Raw genomic sequence first — 21,104 nt, forward strand, 5'->3', positions numbered from 1 at the left:
TTTTTCATCATCAGTCTCTGTATTTCCCTCTAAAACAACTCTGTGTGGTAACGTTGTGTTATTATCTCATAGCGTGGTGAATGTGCAGCTCACAACTTGTCCACCAGAGCGTTGTGGAGTTGTTGCATTGTGTATTTGATGAGTTTGATGAGGGAAACCAACAAAGAAATCCCATAATGAGCCTCCGTAGCGTAGCTCTGAGCAGCTCACGGCTCTGCTCCGCCGTTCTAAAAACAGCTTGCACCGACAATTAAAGGTAATTTCTTCTCTGGTCAAAACAACTAATCTAGTTTATGCAAAGCTGAGATAACGTAAACCAGCTGCAGACATGATGAGGTTTTACTGGTATTGATCTTCTCATCTAAAAAAAAATGGATAAAAGCAGAAAATGTGGAGCTTTTTTTTTCCCTCTTGGACCTTGAACTCACCACGGTCTGTTTGTTGACCTGGACGACTTCGTCTCCAGCGTGGATCCTCTGGGTTTTATCTGCAGCAGACTGAAGTCACACAGAGACACAGAGAGAGCGAGGGAGGGATTACTGTACAACTACACAATAAAAGTTTACACACAACAATAGAAGAGCTGTTAAAAGAAAGAATGCATAATTATAAATATATTCTAAATAAATATATAATAAGGAAATGGTTTTTCTGTTGTTGTTTTGTGCTCTTTTATGTTTCTTTTGTCCTTTAAACCTTATTCATTATGTGCAGGACAGATACATGTTAGTTTTTCTATGTGTACGTAGGAGTAGGACTACGTGTTACACTTCCTCCTGCTACTTTTTGGCCTTTTTTGTTTTCAGGAATGATGTTGTCTGTTTGTTTAACTGGTTTTCAGTTCATGTTGTGTTTTGTCACATCACTTCTTTTTTAAAAATGTATATATAAGCTTGAAATAAATAGTGAAATGAAATGAATGAATGAAAACATGTGAAGAGCAGAGCAGCTGACTCACGTTCTCTGTGGTTCCTGTGATGACGTGAAGGCCGTCGTACGTGGACTTGATGTAGATCCCCTGGAGAGGACACAGACTTACAGAATCAGTGTGTGTGTGTGTGTATAAATACACCCGTGTGGCTCCTCTGGTTCTGGTTCTGTGCTGGGGGCAGTAAACTACCTGTTTGTTTTTGTGGGTTTTGTTTCTTTGTGCAGCAGCTGGTGGTGAAGTGATACAGTCTGAATGTAAATGATGATGTTTGTTTCCTGCAGCTGAACCACTCACCATGTCTCCATCTGAAGATCGATAAAACTATTAATCTAAATAACGCCAGTTCAAGTGCGTTTCCATCTCAGACCTTTAAATCCGATAAAAAGCCGTGGGTAATGATGTCATGTGCTGTTTTGCGATCATATTGGTTAAAGGTTATTCTGACACCAAGTTTTTCATTTCTACTGCAAATGAATATCAGTTCTAAATATCGGTTATCGGTTTCCTTGATTACTAATAATCAGTATCAGTATTGACCCTGAAAAAACCATATCGGTCGATCCCTGCTTTAAACTGCTGGGAATAGAGAGTGGAATTGACATTTATTTATCCAGTTTCCATCAGCATTTGTCGCATAAACCTTGTATCGATCAAGAGAAAATCTGATCAGATCGACCATATTAACTTTTTTATCGATATTCATGATTCATAGATAGATAGATAGACTTTATTGATCCCAAGCTGGGAAATTACAGTGCAGCAGCAGCATTACACAGACACACAGTGACGATAACAACATATAGTATAAGAATATAAAGAAGAAGAATATATAGAACAAACTATACATAATAAAATAGCAAGATTCATTCATAATTTGATATTGCGAATAAAAACGTGTGGATGGAAACATGGTCACTGTGTTTGTCAGAGCCAATAGGAAACCCATGGGACTGATTAGTAATAGATGACTTCTCTGGACTCACCAGTCCCTCCCCAGGCTTGATGTTGGTGATGAGCACCTCCTCCAGACAGGCCAGGTCGCTCCGGGAGGGGTCAGAGGTCACCTGGGCCGTCTGCTCACAGAGGCCGTTCAGAGCTCGAGACTGAGAATAAAACACAACTTGAATCAGTGATGATGAACTGAGCTGTGACCGTGTTTCAGTGTTTGAATAAAAGCTTAAAGTGAACCTATAGACGTATTTGTGCAGAGCAGGTTTCACGGCCTCGGGGACTCATTAAGACATTAACAACATCATTAAACAGATTAAATCTCTAAACTCCAGTAGATGATGATGATGTGATTAAACATTCACCACAACTCGTCTCATATTTTACTTTAATAAGAGCTGTAGCTGTGACATTCAGCAGCAGCGTCACATTAAAGCTCAGCAGCAGCCCGAGGCCTCGCTTCACGCTGACGAGACGCTGCCGCCGCCTGCAGCTCTGAGGTCGTGGGAATCAGACGATGTACACGACGTTCCAGTAAACCAGGAAAACAGGAAAACAAGCTCCGGTGGAAGCTCAGTCAGTTGTTTTCTCTGAGGTTTAACTGTTTAATATCAGTTCATGATTGAGGGTTTACTACATCTGGGACCAAGAACAGGCTGCTTTCTGTTGGCGTTGGTGTTCTTTTAAAATTATTTTACAATGTTTATTTCATCTTTATTTGCCGTTTCCTCCTCCTCTAGCCCTTTTCACATAGGACGCAGTGTTTTCCATGCTCGCCACAGCGTCAGGAAGTGTGTTCTTTCCCCCATGCTTGTGTAGTGAATATCGATGCCCTGTGTATCTGACAAATAAGCCGAAGAAAATCCCGCCATTAGTTTCTCTGAGAAGGAGAGGAGCAGCAGCAAACACAAAGAGGGAGAGGGAGTTTTTTTGCATTTTTGCAACGATCAGTTTCTACCAGGAAACTGAGAGAGTCGGTCCTATTGGACACAGAGCGCTGCACTCTTCTTTTTTTTTCTTTCTTCCTCACTAATTTATGTGTTTATTATATATGCACCACATCATTTATTGTTTTTCTTTGTGTTTGTTTCATGCTTGTTTAGTTTTCGATGTTTTTCATTGTGTTATGTTTTTTGTTTCCTTTTCCTTTTCTCTCACTTTCTAAAAGAAAAAAAAACAAAACAGAGTGCTGCACTCAAGTTCAGTCAGGCTCAACCTTCCCATAACGCACAAGAACAGCACAGTGGGTATTGAATGGTAAGCTGTGTGTTTAAAGGGCTTCTGTGTTGAACTATTCCTTTAAAAAATGTCACCAAAAAAAGAAGGAAGCACAACTCAACAGGTGCTGCGTTTGAGGAACCTCGTCTTTTTATGATTAAAAGGTGTCAGTGTTAAATTTCGCTCAATCAGCTCAGGATAAAGACCAAGAGGGTTTTATTTTATTTTAAACTTTATTTTAAACGGTTTAATAGAAGTGAAGAGGAAACTGGTGATGAGGTCACATCCAGAGAAAGTGACTGGATCAGATCATTGTGGAGAAACCAGGTCGACCACAGGAAGTCTTATCTCCTTCCTGAGCAGCTTCCTCCTGCTGCACCGAGCGCCCCGCCGTGTGTGTGTGTGTGTGTGTGTGTGTGTGTGTGTGTGTGTGTGTGTGTGTGAGCAGAAAGAAGAAGCAGCACTCACCACTTCCAGAATCTTCTCCTCCATCTCATAAACAGTGCAGTCCTGTAATTACAGACACAGAGACTCAGACTGACTGACGTTAACTCACTCAAACATCCACATTCATACAGAAAATATGAAATAAAAAAACATTTTAACCTAAAAAAAAACTGACATTTATAGCAAATTACAACAAAACAGGAAGCGTTTATCATCCCAGACGTGGTTTTGTGCTTTTATTCTGAAGGGGAAGACGTGACACCGAGCTGACAGAAAGTCTGACCACAGCAAATTATCCATGAAAATGAGGAAAAGAAAGTCACATGAGGAACCTGTGGAAGTCACATGAGGAGCCACAGACTCATTAGAATCTAACGCTGCCGAGGCGACAGCGAACGCCACACGGGCTGAGATTATACATCCCAGCTGATACGTGTAAATACTGTATGTCCATGTTTGAAGCCGAGGCAGTGTTCCGACGTGTGTGTGTGTGTGTGTGAACAGAGGTGGAGGTAAACACACGGGATGGGAGGGAGAGAGAGAAAGGAATCAGCGGGAAGACAAATATTTGAGAAATGAGTCTGACAGCCCACAGGAGAGAAACCAGCTCCTCCTCCTCCTCCTCCTCCTCCTCCTCCTCCTCCTCCTCCTCCTCCTCCTCCTCCTCCTCCTCCTCCTCCTCCTCCTCCTCCTGCGGTCTGTGAGATAACAGCTCCCTGTGAGCGAGCTGACAGGATGATTGCACCGCGGCTCGGCGGGGCGACGCCTGAACGCAGCACGGAGCCGCTGCAGCCACACGCAGCAGCGAGGTGACGGACGGCTGCAAACATCCAGCTGCTGCTTCACTTCACCTGCTGCCACTAAAACACTCTAACACACTGGAACAAGGCTCACTGTCCTCTCTTGAAGTCATTTTCCAAGACTTTTTTCATGTTATCACACCAAACAAACACTAAAACATCCTCCGTCCCATTCAGGCTTCAGAGAAATGTCCCTTTTCCACAGTTGTTCCTTATTTTGCCCCAGAAGTCGGATTTAAATGTGCAGTCTGTGGCTCTTTAACTTCTGACTGTTTAATGATCAATAGTTTGCAATAAGTTGTTCTTATCTCAATTATTAGTGTTTTAATTATGTAAATCTGTTTTATTTAATGGTTGCAGTTTCCTTTTGTGTCTGTATGAACGCTGCTGCTGTTGTGACACGACAATTTCCTTTATGGATTAACTTGAAATAATCTCTGACATGCTTAGAAATGTATCATAGAACTGTGAAAAAACATGTTGTTTTTGTTTTTAAAACTTCTTTGGGAAAGAAAAAGTCAAACAGCTAGAGCTCTGATGTCTGATGTCACCGTCTGATAAATAGTTTTCCAGGACATTTGACTTTTTTTCGTTCTCATTTTCTTGGTGACTTGGTCGACTGTTTAGTTCCCCGCTGAGAGGAACCAGAGGGTTTGTAACCAAAGTCAGACAGAACCGAAGAGAAGGACAAACACATGATAGAGATTAATAAATAGAAATGATGTTTCCAGCCTGATGCATCTGCAACGACCTCATTAGTGGAAACGTCTTTATCAGTCCTGATGGTTTGGATCTTTAATTACCATCGTGTCCCTGAGGACCTGCAGCAGCGCTCAGGACACGTGTGTGTTTGTGTGTGTGTGTGTGTGTGTGTGTGTGTGTGTGTGTGTGTGTGTGTGTGTGTGTGTGTGTGTGTGTGTGTGTGTGTGTGTGTGTGTGTGTGTGTGTGTTCACAGCAGCAACAACAACGACGTCAGGAGAGTCAAACAGCTTCTTTCAGCAGATCCACGTCTCCGTGATGTTTTCTTTTCCACAGCAGCTTCGCTCTGTGTTTGCATGTACATGCTCGTCAGCAGGGAGGAGGGGGGGGGAGGAGGAGGAGAGGGAGGGGGAGGAGGGGGGGCAGGTCAACACTGAAACCTGCAGCACTTCTACTGTACGACACATCTGCTCTGAACCAATCACATCACATACCTTGGTGTTGCTGTATGGAGCTACATTTGTGTCTTTATTATTCAATTAAAAAAAAGGCATTTAAACTCTTTTTTGCTTTGATTGAAAAGGTTTTTTTGATTGGAGTGAGTTATTTGATTGAAAATATATTTTCTTGTTCAAATCAACTTTTTTTTATTGAATAATTAACTCTTTCACTGCCAAAGACGAGTTATCTCGTCTTAGCGAATCCAATCGTAGTCTGCCAAAGACGAGATAACTCATCTTAGCATTTTTTTAATGGCAACGCCATGTTGAATGTCTTGCCCTACTCCTCTGTGAAGATCAGACTTGTATCATCAAAATAAAGTGCAGAAAAACACATTTGGATTGAGAGATATAAAAAATATAGCGTGTTTCTCCCCCCTCACGGAGCGGAGCGGGTGTCTGACTGCAGCAGGCGCCGCTCCGTGACACTCTGGCCGCCGGGGAGAGCTTCGGGGGCGGCGGCGGGGCTCATGGCGGCTCGGCAGCTCGTCGAAGCTCCGTGCAGCTCCGTGATACAAAGCACAAACGTTAGTAACAACAACCCCGTTGATCGGTCGTCGTTAGTCGTCAAGGGCGTTTGGAAAGTCGCCAGATTTTGCGAGAAATCACTCAGATAGCAGCTTGAAAATCCCGCGATCTAGTGTGGATGAGGAGCGGACGGCGCCGGCGAACATGACGAGGAGGAGAGCTAAAGATGGTGTCTGTCTGTTGTGAGCGTCAGCGTACTGTCTGTGGCTGTGGGTTCAGGGGGCGTCAGCCAGAGCTGTAGGCTGTGTGTGTGTGTAGATGTGTGTGTAGATGTGCGTGTGAGACAGAGAGAGTGAGTGAGACCGCTGCCTGCTGACCAGAGGAAGCTGGATCTGATCTAAAGTGCCGTGTTTCGGCTACATAAACCTGTCGAACTGATCCGCGCACACGCGCACACACACACACACACACACACACACAGACACACAGACACACACACACACACACACACACACACACACACACACACACACACACACACACACACACACACACACACGTCACGTACGCACATACACTAAAAAAAAGGAAAGAAAAAGTTGTAATTCAAAGAAAAGAAAGAAAAGAGGCTGCAGTAGTGTGTGTCAGTAGCTAAATGTTTTGTTTTTTGTCATCAAAAGTCATTTGTCAGTGTTGATTTAGAGAACAACTGTACAGATGTTGAGGCATCACTAAAGCAAAATATAAAGGAGCCAATTGTACTGGTTCACCTGAAAATGACAGCCGACACAAAAACCTCTTTTTCTCAAGATTTTGGTGCCAGAATGGCATTTTGGGCTAAAGTAACCTATATTCAACCGCCAATTTCACAAGACTGGAACAAGATAGAAACAAACAGGTTTTTTTGCTGGAAAGTAGAGACCCTCATCTTTCCTTTGATGGGTTGAATGTGTATGTAGTAACAGTACATAATATATGGTGGGTCTACGGAAATCAGTCAAAAAGCTGGAAAATGCCTGGCAAGCTGGAGGAAGCTGCTGTGAGAATGGCTGGCAGTCAAAGAGTTAAGACAAATGTCCTACCCAAAATATGGCCCGAATACAAAAAAGATCCCAAAAATATTTTCAATCAAAAAAGTGTTAAACACTGCATATCTCCAAAATCAGGCAGGTTTCCTGGATGCCAAGTAGCGTAGTCATTTGAATGTAACAATTGCCGATGAGAACCAGTGTCAAAAAGGAAAAATGGAAGAAAAAAAAACAATCGATCACAGACTTCATGATCGATTACCATGGCAACGAACGAAGCTTCGAAGCTTCGATTTTTTTGGGTCAGCCCTACTGGCAACCCGGCATGAGGAGGATTTCATCGGTTCAAACTGATGTAAAAATGCACCGTGAAGCACCGATCTGGCGTTTCCCACGGTCCCTGAACTGCTCTGATCTCAGATGCGACACAAGTTTAAAGGGACAACGAGGAGTTTTGGAAAAGCGAAGTGTTTCCACACTACATTTATGAGCCTCCGCACCGTAAAATTCTTTTGACCGGCGCAAGACAGACTCATGTTTTCATTCATCAAGAATTAAAGTCAGAGGTTCAAAGACGATCACATACCGTCGTAGTTCCCACCATAAACGGAGATTCAGCTGCGTTATTCTCATGACTCGTTGCGAAACCGAAAGTAAAAAACGCTGGTCGGCTCGCCCAGCATTTCCACCACCACTAATAATAACAAAATAACCATAGAGACAAAACCATATATTTATCTAAAATGGACCATTAACAAGTGGTAACAGAGATTCATCCACATTAACGTGAGACTTTTTTTATAACCGAATAGAAACTCCTCGTTGTCCCTTTAACAAAGAATGTTAAATGTCAAAGAATGTTGACCCATGGTATCTCAAAGACGATCCTCATCATCAGACGGAGTCTGAGCATAAACTCTGTTATCTGATGCATCATCATCATCATAATCATCATCATCATCATCAAAGCTGGATAAATAAACAGGACAGGCCGAGGTCAGGAGGAGTTTGAAGAGTTGGACAGAAAGTTGTGTGATGATCCTGAACGCCTCGCTGGAGACATGCTGAAGGTCCAGAGACACTAGTTGTGTTTTCATTCATTCATTCAACCACTAGAAATGAGCAAAACCTAAAAATCACCAATAAAAACAGGTGATGGAAAAACCTACGTTTCAAAAAACCTCTCAAATATCAAGAAAACATTTCTACGCTCTCATGAGGTGTTTTAGGGTTTTTTTGCATTCAAACACTTCTTTTTTGGGATTTAAAAGGTTTTTTTTGATTGAAGTGAAGTTTGTTTTGATGGAAAATATCTTTTTTGGTTAAATCAACTTTTTTTTTGGATTGAAATATGGCCTTTTATCTTGTGAAGTGTGTGCTGTAAAGGCAGCAGCCACTGACCTTCTGCACGGTGGAGGTGAGCTCCAGACACAGCTGGATGATTCTGCTCTTGGTGGAGGTGAAGTCGTTGGCGCCGGTCAGAGGCGTTCTGAAGAGACAGAGAGAGAGATTCAGTTTGATTTTATAGCTCAGTTTAGTTTCACTGAGTTCAACAAGTGATGAAGCAGTTTCAGTTTAGTTTTTATTTTATAGGAATTGACTAGTTTTTATTTAGTGTTAGTTGTAGTTTTTCAGTTTTTCACATTTTAACCCAAAATCTAAAAGTTGAACGTGTTTGACTGAAAGTTATTTAAAAGTGGAGTCGTGTTCATTCAGATGCTGCTGAGCCGAGCTGAGGTGTGTGTGTGTGTGTGTGTGTCAGGTGTCAGTGTGTGTGTGTGTGTCAGGTGTCAGTGTGTGTGTGTGTGTGTGACAGCTGCAGTGAAGCAGGAATGTTCTTCAAGCTGAAACAAGCTGAGAGAATCCAGAAGAGACACACACACCGACAGCTGACGGACGCCACACGTGTTAACAAGGGGCCGCCGCTAATAACTGAGCGTGTATCAGTGTGTGTCAGTGTGTGTGTATCAGTGTGTGTATCGGTGTGTGTATGGGTGTGTGTATGGGTGTGTATCCACCTGTCCAGCCAGGCCAGCAGACTCTTGGCGGCGGCGATGAGCTCCACCACGGCGGTGAGGAAGTCGTTGGTGGGCTGATGGGAGTTCTTGCTGTGGTAGGACGGGTTCTTCCTGCGCTGCGTCACGGCGCCGTTCAGGCCGTGATGAGCCGCTCGCATCTTCCCCACGAGGGTCTTCAGCTGGTCCGACTCCAGGCCCTGGTTCTGGTACACGGGGCAAACAATCAATCAATTAGGGATGTGCCAAAGAATCGCAATTCTCATTTAATACGATTCAGAATCGGTATCAAATGTCCCAAAATCGATTTTTAAAAAATTAAAAAATGAAACAAATCTGCTGCTGTCGGCCTCCATTTCCTTAGAATTTAAAAGGCAGCATGTTCAACTGCATTGTTGTTTTAATAAAGAGGCACTTTTAATTTTGTTACTTAAGTAATATGTGATATTGCTTTTATGCAACAGTTTCAACAATTCCATCTCAGCATGGATAAATGTTTAAAACTCAATAAATGTGAAAAAGACACTTCAGTCGTTCTGTCTTGTAAAGCAGACTGGAGTAGATCATGAGGATCCTTTGCACCGATAGATTGAAGCAGAAATCATTAGGAATCAAATAGTTTTGAATCAAAAATCAATTTTGAATTGAATTGTAGCCCCAAAAATCTGAATCAAATCTAATCGTGAGATAGTAAAAGATTCCCATCCCTACAATCAATCAATCAATCAATCAATCAATATCTCTCCAAACTGTATAAATAAGTTGAGGAGGTTTTGTTCTGACGGTGTGAACTCGCTGCTGCCTGTGGCCTCGGGCGCCACGGCTACGGCGCTCTGAGCCAGAAACAACATGTGGAGTCAAAGTGACATTCCACCTGTCGACTCAGCGCTCTGTAAAAACACATGGATCACCTGACGAGTCACAACCAGGTTTAGACTGAATAGAGACGTCCTTTGGCTGCCTTTTTTTTTCTTTTTTGGATTGGATTGTACTTTATTGTCCCGAAGGGAAATTTGTTTTGGGCTCGGAGCCACTGCATACACCAAGACAATACATATGAGACATCCATATAAAATACTTTCACACCTTTAACACGCATTCAAAACAGTCAAGGGTGCTTCCACTCTATTACAAATAGGTCAGTAAAAACAGTCTGTAGAACTGATCAGATCAGCAGCTCTTTTTTGTCCTTCGGCTCCCAATGACCAGCGCGATCGAACTCTGACGTCAGTCACGTGACGAGTGGCCAAATCGGCTGAAAATATTTGCCGTTTTGGGAGATGTCTTGTCTGACGCCCACCCTCGAGCATTTTTGACGCTTTGGAAGCTTTTGGTGTGAACGCACAGTAATAGAGAGCCGAAGCGGAAGCAGGAAGTAACGTCGCCATGGGACCTCGTATCAGCAAAGAATCTCCATGTAAGTGAAAGTTTTATTTCGAGATCCGATTGAATTGTGTCATGAGAAAAGTATCTGACCTCTACTTATTTAAAATGTTGCGTTTCATGCCAAGAAATCAGCTGTTTGTTGTAAAACTATTATAAAATAAAATCCATAACCAGACTTTATCAACGTTTCTCTAACAGATTTGAACTCTGAAGCTCAGAGAGTCGAAGTCTCTGATGGAAGAAAACTGATCCTGTGACGACCGACGGAAACTGCTGGAACAAAACTGCAGCGGCTCTTCCTCTGTGTGTATTGTGTTTGAATGTGTGTTTGAATGTGTGTGTGTGTGTGTGTGTGTGAGGGGAAGGGCGGGGGGTCTGTGTGACAGGTGAGACAGGTCACATCTGTTTCCTGCTCCACACCAGAGAACAGTGAACTGAGCTCTGAGCCTGAAAACAACATCCATCAACATCATCCTCCTCCTCCACGCGTCAGCCGACCTTCAGCTGGAGAACAGGACAGGAAGCTGCTGCTGCTGCTGCTGCTGCTGCTGCTGAGGATCCACTGACTCACTACACTACACACTACACACACACTACACACACACAGACACACACCATACACACTTTCTACCTGACACACAACAGCAGCAGTAGTAAACATCCAGGAACAGAGGAGGAAAGTTAGAGAAGCAGCTTTTTCCTCGGTGACAAACATCAACACACAAATACAGGAAAGACTCTTCCTGTTTGATCCAGTTTCATCTGCTCACTGTGAATAAATACACTAATCTAATGCCGACAACCACACCAATAACAACACTAACAATGACACAAACGCTACCGATAATAAACTACTCTGCTTCAACAGCTGCTCTGACATGTTGACATGGACATGAATAATTAAATGCTGATTCAAATAAAACTGTGTCATATAAACACGTCGATTGGAACATTTTTAATCCGAACAGACTCATTCAGAAAGTCGTTTCTGTCCAATCAGGATGGGTGATGGGTGATCCAGATCCATGTAAAGGGTTAAGCTGTTAAAGGAACAACGAGGAGTTTCGGAAAGCAAAGTCTTTTCACACTACGTTTCCCATGAGCCTCAGGTTGGAAGACGATCAGATACCGTCGTAGTTCCGACCATAAACGGCGATTCGGCGGCGGTATTCCCATGACCCGCCGGGCAGCGTCCGGGAAACCAAAACTAGGAAATGCTGGACGAGTCGACCACTAATAATAATATTAAAATAACTATAAAGACAAAACGATATATTTATCTAAAATGGAGCCATTAACAAGTGGTAACGTAGATTCATCCACATTAATATGAGACTATTTTATAACCAAATACAAACTCCTCGTTGTCCCTTTAGAGTAAAGTTTTTGGTGGCGTGAGGGAAACCAAATGAAGTGTTGGTGTTGTGTTGTTCTGCTGTAGCCGACCTCCTCTGATGAAACTACAAACACAACGGTCAGAATCATTGGACTCAAAGTGAAACCAGCTCCTGTTTTCAGACGGTAGAACAACTAACAACAACATCAGTAGCCGACTGGACAGAGGTGGTGGTTGTTGTCATCCTGTCCTTTCTCCTCTGTGTCTGTGTCCGGCTGCTGGAGCCTATTGATCCTATTGATCCTATTGATCCTATTGATCCTATTGATCCTATTGATCAGAGCTGCACCAGTTAAACCTCAGCACCGACTGTAAATCCTCCTTTTGACCGAGGCTCACAAACAGCTGAGTGAGGGACTGACTGTCTGTTTAACTGTCTCTCTGTTTAACTGCTGCTGTTCTGTTGGGTCAGATACATGTTTTTCCCTCAGTAGTGAAACACTGGATCATAACATAAACATTTAAAAAACTAAACTAAACATTTAGTAAACTAAAACCTCTGACAGCGTTCAGGCCAATCAGCAGCAGTTTGACGACCTTGATGCAGAAGCTGATTGGAGCATGAAGCGCCTCAGTTTCCTGCAGCCAACAACACGCCGACACATCTGACTGAGATTTAACCGAGTGCATTTTATTTACATTCTCTGGCACCAGAGCCAAAACCAGGACCAAAACCAGGACCAAGACCAGGACCAAGACCAAGACCAAGACCAACCATGTGATGAGGATGAGGAGACAGACGTTCAATCTCAACAAATTAACACAATTACAGTAGAAAAGACGCAGCAGCAGAATCCAGCTGCAGTTAAACCTGAACTCGCTGGTCTGGTGTCTCTAACCCTCCTCTCCTCCATGTGCATTATTTGTTTTCAACAACGAAGTCGGTGAGAAATCAATCCATGGAGCGGTGGATAACGTTATTTATCATATACGACAGTGGTTCTCAAACTATTTTACATCAACAATGACCCTAAATTGACACAAATTAGACCACGGACCCCAATTGGACAAAATTTAAAGCAAACACCAGAAATAGACTGAAGAACGATACATTTTTAGTCAATGTACATTCAAATTAGGGCCAATGGTGTGAATTTTTGGAAATATTGTAGAGATATTTCTGGAAAAAAAAGTGGTATAATTTTTCCAAAAACATTTAAAATTTTCTAGGAAAATGTGGTCAAAATTCTCAAAAAAAAAAAAAAAGAAAAAGAAATTCTAGATAAAAAAGTTACACATTTTCTAGAAAAATAATCTAAAAATGTCTCCCAAAAAGCTGAGTTAACTCTTTCAACACCACGTATCAGTGTTTATATGACTTGTGTGTTCTGACGTCACAGTCACAACAGTTCACACACATGAACATTAGTGACGTCGTTACAGCCACAGAGACTCCAGCTTCTAAACCAGAGATTCAAACACATGCAAAGTGACTGTAGACAAACAAACAAACACACTGAAGCCTTCACACACACTGCTCATAGAGTCTACTTCAGAGCTTCAGAGTTCACAGCTCAACAATATGCAAATCAGTCAGGATCTCAGCTGGAAAGGTCATTTTCTCACAGTTATGATGACGTAATCCATTGGTAGCTGTGTTTCCGTGGTGACAAATCTGAGGTGAATCTGAGGTGGATCGTTAGCTCATGGTGCAAAGTGGATACTGTAAATCCTCCTTTTATCTGCTTCAGCTTTCAGTTAATCAAAAATAGAAGTTTGCACAAAGTTTGGCCTACATCGTCTGATAGATGAGTTATTACACTCATTTTATGACAATGACAACCAAATTCTATTTTCTTTTCTGTACAGCTTTAAAGCTCTTCTTCTCTCAGTCACACACAGACCTGTGCATCATGTGGGTTATCATCATCATCATCATCATCATCATCATCCTCCCTGTACACAAACAACATGTTCAGATCTTTTCATGCACTGCAGACCTGCTGCCGGCCGTTTCTCTGAAGCCGTTTATTCTCAGAAGAATCAAACTAACTGTGCTGCTGCTTCACTTCTAAAGAGAGTTTCAGTCACATCTGTATCATCTACGTACACATTCCTGGAGCTACAACAACTACTTACTCTTTAAAAAACATTGGTTAAAGGAATAGTTCAACATTTTGGCGAATTGGCCCATTGCCATAATTCCTATAGTCATAGCAGTAGGTTCGTTACCTTTAATTGTCGGTGCAAGCTGTTTTTAGAACGGCGGAGCAGAGCCGTGAGCTGCTCAGAGCTACGCTACGGAGGCTCATTATGGGATTTCTTGGTTTCCCTCATCAAACTCATCAAATACACAATCCAACAACTCCACAACGCTCTGGTGGACAAGTTGTGAGCTGCACATTCACCACGCTATGAGATAATAACACAACGTTACCACACAGAGTTGTTTTTAGAGGTAAATTCATGCAAAACCACTGATGTGCGTTGCCTTCAGGGACAGTTTTTCATAATCAGTCTCTGTATTTACCTCTAAAACAACTCTATATATAGACTATAGGGATTATGGCAATGGGTCAACTTGCCAAAATGTTGAACTATCCCTTTTGGTCTATTGATCTTTTTCATTTTTAACTGTGGGTTTAAATATTTTGTTATAATATTGTTTGTTTTGACATTGTCTGCCTGAGTCTTGTTTTATAATTGTCTATTATATGATTTGTAGTTGTGAGGTTGTAAAGTCTTACTGTGACTCTTACTGAGTCTGGCGCATTCACTGCAAAAACTCAAACTCTTACCAAGAACATTTGTCTTATTTCTAGTCGAAACAAATCTCATTCTACTTAAAATAAGACTAATCACATTAAAAATCAGCTTGTTTTTAGACACTTTTTACTTCTTTCAAGCAGATTTTCACTTGAAATAAGTAGAAAAATCTGATAGTGGAGCAAGTTTTTCTTTCTTATTACAAGCACAAAAAACTTGCTTTCACTGGCAGATTTTTCTACTTATTTCAAGTGAAAATGTGTTTGAAACAAGTGAAAATGATCTAAAAACAAGTAAATTTTTAGGCGATGAGTCTTATTTTAAGTGGAAAGAGGTTAGTTTTGAGTAGAAATTAGACATTTTGACAAGAAATAAGACAAATATTCTTTTGGGTTTTTGCAGTGTTTACATTGATGTTTAATGCAGCAATGTTGATGAATGTGCATTGTCCCAAATCAATAAATGAATAAATGAATGAATGAATGAATGAATGAAGATGAGATGACATGGTGATGCAGCAGCAGTGTGACTGACCAGAGCACAGAGCAGGTCCACGGCCTCCAGCAGCAGCTCCTGGTGTCCCACCCGGGACACGCCCACAGACAGCAGCTCCTGGTGGGACATCCTCAGCAGCTTCTCCCCGTCCACCTGCTGCTGCTGGAAGGACGACACGTACTGCTGCAGGCTGTCGTCCAGACCTGAGGGACACAGAGGGACAGTCAAGAGTTAGACACACTGGTGATCGCAGGTCTGAGAGCAGCAGACAGAGAGAGAGAGAGAGTGGATCATCGTATCACAGAGTAAACAGCAGAGTTTCAGTGTCAGGTCCATTCAGGTCCGACAGCAAACACAACACAACACGGCTGCTGAGTCAACAACGGCCTCGTGTTGACTCTTCTGCTGCTGCTGCAGCTCCGTCCTGCAGCTGAGCCTCAACACACCTGGACAGCTGAGGACCGGCTCACTGTCCTCCTGGCCTCCTGTCCACCTGTCCACTACACAGGGTCCAGCTCTGATTCAGCATCAACAACTCTCAGTCCAATAACTGATGAGACCAATGGTTCTCAATGGTCCTTGAAAGGGTTCAAGACGGTCCCCAACATTTTCTTGAAATTTCACCACTTTTCTAGAATTTTAAAACTTTTTTCTTTCTGAAATGTTTACCACTTTTTATTATTGTTATAATATTTTTTACTTTAGTTTTTATTTTACCACTTTTTCTAGAATAAAAAAAAAAACAGATTGAGAAATTTTACTAGTTTCAAGATTTTTTTTTCTTTTTTATTGAGAAATTTTACCACTTTTTTCTAGAATTTTTTAAACTTTTTTCTTTCTTTTTTTTGAGAATTTTTTTTACCACTTTTTATTATTGTTATAATTTTTCCTTTTTTTTTACGACTTTTTCTAGAATTTCTTAAAAAACTGTTTGAGAAATTTTACCAGTTTCTTCTAAAAAAAAATTTTTTTAATTGAGAAATCTTACCACATTTTTCGAGAAAATTTTTAACTTTATTTATCTATTTTAGAAATCTTACCACTTTTTTCGAGATTTTTTTTTTGTTGATAATTTCTACCACTTTTTTCTGATTTCAGAGTATATACAGTTGTTTACAAAACAGAATAAAAATGATTGTTGATAGTTGTAAGTAGACAGTTATAATAGTTGATTCATTTTCTAAGTAATGATATGAGTCAACATGCCAAGTATCTGCTGAAAATAACTGTCAGATGAATTAATAATGAAAATAATCGGCCCAGTTGTACATGTGTGTCTGTTTAACAGCTCAGACCTGGACCCCCCAGCCCCCCACCCCCCTCCCCTCCCCCGACCTCCTGTGATCCTCAGCGAGACACCGCCTCCTCCAGCGGCGCCACACAGAGTCTGACCCTGGAACGTGACCTCTGACCTCTCTCTGTGAACGACGGCAGCGGGAGCCGAGATGAAAGAGTTCCCACCGATCGACCAATAGGAGGAGAGAACATCGACATCCCATCATCAGCAGCACAGACGGAGCTGCAGCTACTGATCAATGAAGCTGTTGATTCTGCCGCCAGTCCATCATCATCTGTAAAGAGTCTGAACACCGAGACAAACGCCTGGTGTTGTTGTCTTCACACCCAGCGACACGACACGACACGACACGACACGACCGACGGCCACAGACTGAAACACTTGTTGCTTTGTTGAAGTCTTTCATCACAAGCTGCAACCAAACGTTAGAAGCTGAGCGGCTCAGCTTGGAGTGGCGTGCAACCAACAGAACCTCGTCCACACCCAAACAGAGCTTCACCTCAACACATTCTCTTTTCTCGTTTTTTGAAAAGTTTCCAGTAAACACGTCTTTGTTTCAAGAAATATCTGCGTCCACACGGATCCGCTGAACATGACTCTGTGCACGTGTAAACTGTGCAATGCTTTCCGTTTAAACGTGTAACGGCAGCGTCCATCGTATCATCATAAACACCAGAAACAGAGAAGACAGAAAGGTTTATAGTCTAGCAGCAAGTCCACAAAAAAGGCTTTAGTTTTTGAGATACAGTGTACCCCTACCCGAGGTAGAACAAAACACAACTGTGTTTTTTTTTTTATCTTTAGGGTCTTCTATTCATGAAATCGAATGTTGTGAACTTTTATTTTGGGGCAAAAATTGTTTTGGGGGTATTATCTAGAACTACCCCAATCTCTGTAAAACAGACATATTGGGCCAGTCCGCCTAATGGAAAGATGACAAAAAAGCCCATCACTTGAGAATGCTCACTCTTTTCCCATTCATATTTGCTGAGCTATGAACCAGGTATCTGTCCTACATCACCAGTCAGTCAGAAATTAATTCACTTTCAAAACATCATGAAAAATGAACCTGAAAACATAGTTGTAATTTAGGCGGAAATTGCATTTTTGTGATAATGGGAAAGGGGGGCCCTTAACTTTTCTCTTATTTAACAGAAAATCATCAATTCCTTTCAAATACACTATTATTGTATTCCCTAGGATGTTGTTGAACAATAGCCAGTGGTTGTATGGAGATATCTAGTACAGTTTTATTGTAAATAAGATTTCTTAGTCGCATGTGATTTACCATCGACCCTGTTCTCCCCATGTCAGCTAGCTCTGTCTGACAGATACAACACATAACTTTGTTTCCTTCTTCATTCTTTTCAAAGTATTCATTAAATCATTCATTAAATCTGTATTTGTGTGGACGCCGGGCTCTGAGACAACAACTGTCTCTGCATGTGGTGATTGAAGACGGCCTGAGACCCAGAGGACGACAGATGGTCGACAAACAGCAGGGAGGGACATTCCTCCTTCACTAACTGCTCAGGTCACACCTCACAGACACACAATGACACACAATAACAACACACTGACACTCTGACACTCTGAACAACGAGGCTGAAGTTTAGCTTTTAAATGTTTTTAGAAGTTTTATCAAACGCTGAAATCAGGAGTGAGTTTCAGCTTTGATCAGAGTCGTGACAATCAGCTGATCAGAGCTTCATTTGATCACTGTTTAATGTTCAGACATCATGAGACCGTGTTTGTGTAGTTAACGTCCACGACTGGAGGGAAAAGAGGAACTCTTCCATTCATATATTCATTATGAAAACGCAGCAAACTGTGACGATTATACCTTTTTTTTTGCAGATGTACATACATCATTCACTATAAAGCTCGATTAGTGTGACGATTAAACCTTTTAATTTACAGGCTGCTAATTACATCATAATGTCAACAAATGATTGATTGGTTGATTCTTTTAATGACCACACAGCCAGGCTGGTGGAATCTGCTTCCAGTACAGCTCATACAGGTTCCAAACATATAACATATATAGACAAACATACAATTACAACTTATGTAGGGCCATGCTTGTTCCTCAGTGTGCAGAGTTCAAGATAGTTATTGCAGTGGGGATGAAACTGTTTCTGAAGCGGGTTTTTTTGGAAGCAAATAACCTAGAAATAACGGTCAATCTCGTAGTAATGTCATGTTTACTCATGCTTTTCATGCTGTGAATTTTTTTGGAAAGGCCAGAATTTTTGCAAGTGTCAATTTATTACAATCAATCAATTATTTCTTGGCTAATTCTCGACATTATGATGCTGTTACTTGTTATTTCTTGACATTATCAGGTCATTAGCAGCCTGTAAACTGAAGGTAACAGCTCTTCTTCCTCCTGGTCTACAGATCCTCCTCCTCCTCCTCCTCCTCTGTGTTTACGAGTCGGGAACCACCACGTTCTGCTGCTGCATGTTCCTGGAGCCGTGCCTGCTCACACACACTCTCACACATACATTACACACACACACCCCTGGCTGACACACCCATCAGCTGCACGGTGAAGCTCAGTGACAGAACGGGACCGGGCTCTGTGGCTCTGCAGCAGGAATGTGTCGGTGACGGTCTGATCCCGTTACCGACACCAGAGGAGCTGCACGCCGCCGCCGCCGGGGTCAGATACATGTCACACACCAACACCGGACTAATCACCAATCACAATACATTCTGATTTTCAGATGAAAAGCCCCGGCCCCCAGCAGGATAAACCTGAAGCTCCTAACTAAACCGACCGGCGGCTCGGTGCCAATAACTCTCAGCTCTGGATCTAATATTCTCATGAGCAGTAAAAAGGCGACGCGTCGTTAATTTACACGACAGTTGAGACATTTTTTCCTGCCGCCAGAGTCGACGTTGCAGGCGGTTTCTGGCCCTGAGCCCAAACTGAAGCCGCCTCTCAATCTGACATCTGTGCTGCCGAGACATTTCACAACCAGCAGCAGCTCACACGCTCACACACACACACACACACACACACACACACACACACACACACACACACACACACACACACACACACACACACACACACACACACACACACACACCGAGACACTGAAACACTGAAGACACGTCTCTCACTTCTGCTTCTAAAGGACACACACGGTTTCAAAAAGCAGATTCGCTTTCCTTCTGTTCTGATTGGACCTGAACAAAACACCACTTAGGCTGAGATGATGAAATATTTACAGGCGGGTCCTGACTCCTGTTACAGCTGAGAGGAGGAACCAGGTGTGATCCACCTCACACGCAGACTGACTGGCTGAGTGGAATAAAGTTTTATTTGAACAGACTCAGGGGTCTGATTTGATTGGATGATGAGGGTGTTGTCTCAACAGGATTAGATTTGTTGTTATGTTCAACAACTCCAGTAAAAATACAAGAAGCTCTGAGTTTCTGTGTCTGATCCAACTGAAGACAAAACCTTAAACTGATAGTTTTACTCTGTTATCAATAAATATAACTCACTCTGTAAACTTGGCGTCGTTCACTCCGTCCTCTCGTCCTCCAGGGATTTCTGTTCATGATTCATCAGATCGACTTTCACTTCACTTTTGTGTTTTACCACAAATCTCAATCTAATCAGCTGTGAGGTCACCGACATGGCAGCCTGCGTGTGTGTGTGTGTTTGCTCACTATGAAGCTCTTAGGAACCAGCCTGTTTGTTGACACAATACATTTGTGCACGTTGGAGACACACACACACACACACACACACACACACACACACACACTCCTCACCTGGACAACGTTCTGTGCTGCTCTTGATAACACAGAAGATAAAGCTTTAGCTCAGAGACTCGGAGCTCAGTCTGCTGCAGGGTGACGGACACCAGGACCAGTTCACTGAGAATGTGGACGCTCCGTCTCTAAACACAGTCAACGTGTCTGTGCTGCTGTTTGCAGACGATGAGGCCTCTGCTCTGCTGTCAGTCAGAAACTCTCTGTGTTACACCGACGGGAAGGAAACGTGTCTGTTCTGATTGTAACTCTCTGTCCTCGTCCCAGTTATAAGCAACAGAGAACATCTAATAACTGCCGGGGTCTCCTCCCTGTCAGGTGGAGTTACGGGTCATGTCAGCAGGTTAATACAGACATGTGTCCACTTGACTTTTCTGTCACCTAGTAAATAACTGGAAATAACAACTACAGTTTCTGACCAGATGCACCGATCTGAGCTGAAAATATATAGAAATGACTCTGGTTGTGCTGTTGATTTCTTGATTGCTTGGGTCCACTATTTATAAGCAGTTTCTGGGGACTCCCTTTCATGTATTGTACACCTGTCTTAACTGCTCATCTGAAAGACATTTTTCTTGCTAAGTACATGTATAAAAATATCTGATTTCTGAATCTGGTCAGGTCGGACCTCAGGCTTCTTGTTTTTCTTGCCGGTTGCTCTGTGTGAAATGCAGTGAATCGGTGCTGAAGCATCAACACACACAGGCCGGTTTGGACCGACCTCTCTGCTCCACTTTGTGTCGTCTCTACTGTTGTGAAGCATGAGCACATGCATTGTCCAGTTTCAGTCAGATTAACACAAATACATGAAGTAGAAAACCAGTTTCCAATCACACTGTCAGGATGTTTTAGTCCGGTCTCAGTCGGACACATTTACATGTTGACATGAACTTCAGTCGTCCAGTTTCAGTCGCATTAAGGCCAGAGTTCAGTTATTCAACGGTCATGTAAACGTACTGACTGATACCAGGTATGAT

The 21,104-nt window shown here is 42.3% G+C and overlaps 1 protein-coding gene across 1 annotated transcript in view; it reads right to left on the reverse strand.

Moving 5' to 3' along the window:
- Positions 1-21,104, reverse strand: part of cnksr3 (cnksr family member 3) — a gene marked incomplete at its 3' end in the record, with an annotated part of 38,085 nt that overhangs the window by 7,830 nt on the left and 9,151 nt on the right. The window contains exons 2-8 of the mRNA XM_084000173.1: positions 15,078-15,241; positions 9,059-9,261; positions 8,442-8,529; positions 3,566-3,607; positions 1,915-2,034; positions 959-1,018; positions 429-497 (exon numbers count right to left, since the gene is read on the reverse strand). Of these exons, the coding sequence (XP_083856299.1) occupies positions 429-497; positions 959-1,018; positions 1,915-2,034; positions 3,566-3,607; positions 8,442-8,529; positions 9,059-9,261; positions 15,078-15,241 (746 nt within the window). The remainder of the gene's footprint in view (positions 1-428; positions 498-958; positions 1,019-1,914; positions 2,035-3,565; positions 3,608-8,441; positions 8,530-9,058; positions 9,262-15,077; positions 15,242-21,104) is intronic.

Source organism: Trachurus trachurus, assembly GCF_905171665.1.
Source record: "Trachurus trachurus genome assembly, chromosome: 24".
NCBI lineage: Eukaryota > Metazoa > Chordata > Actinopteri > Carangiformes > Carangidae > Trachurus > Trachurus trachurus.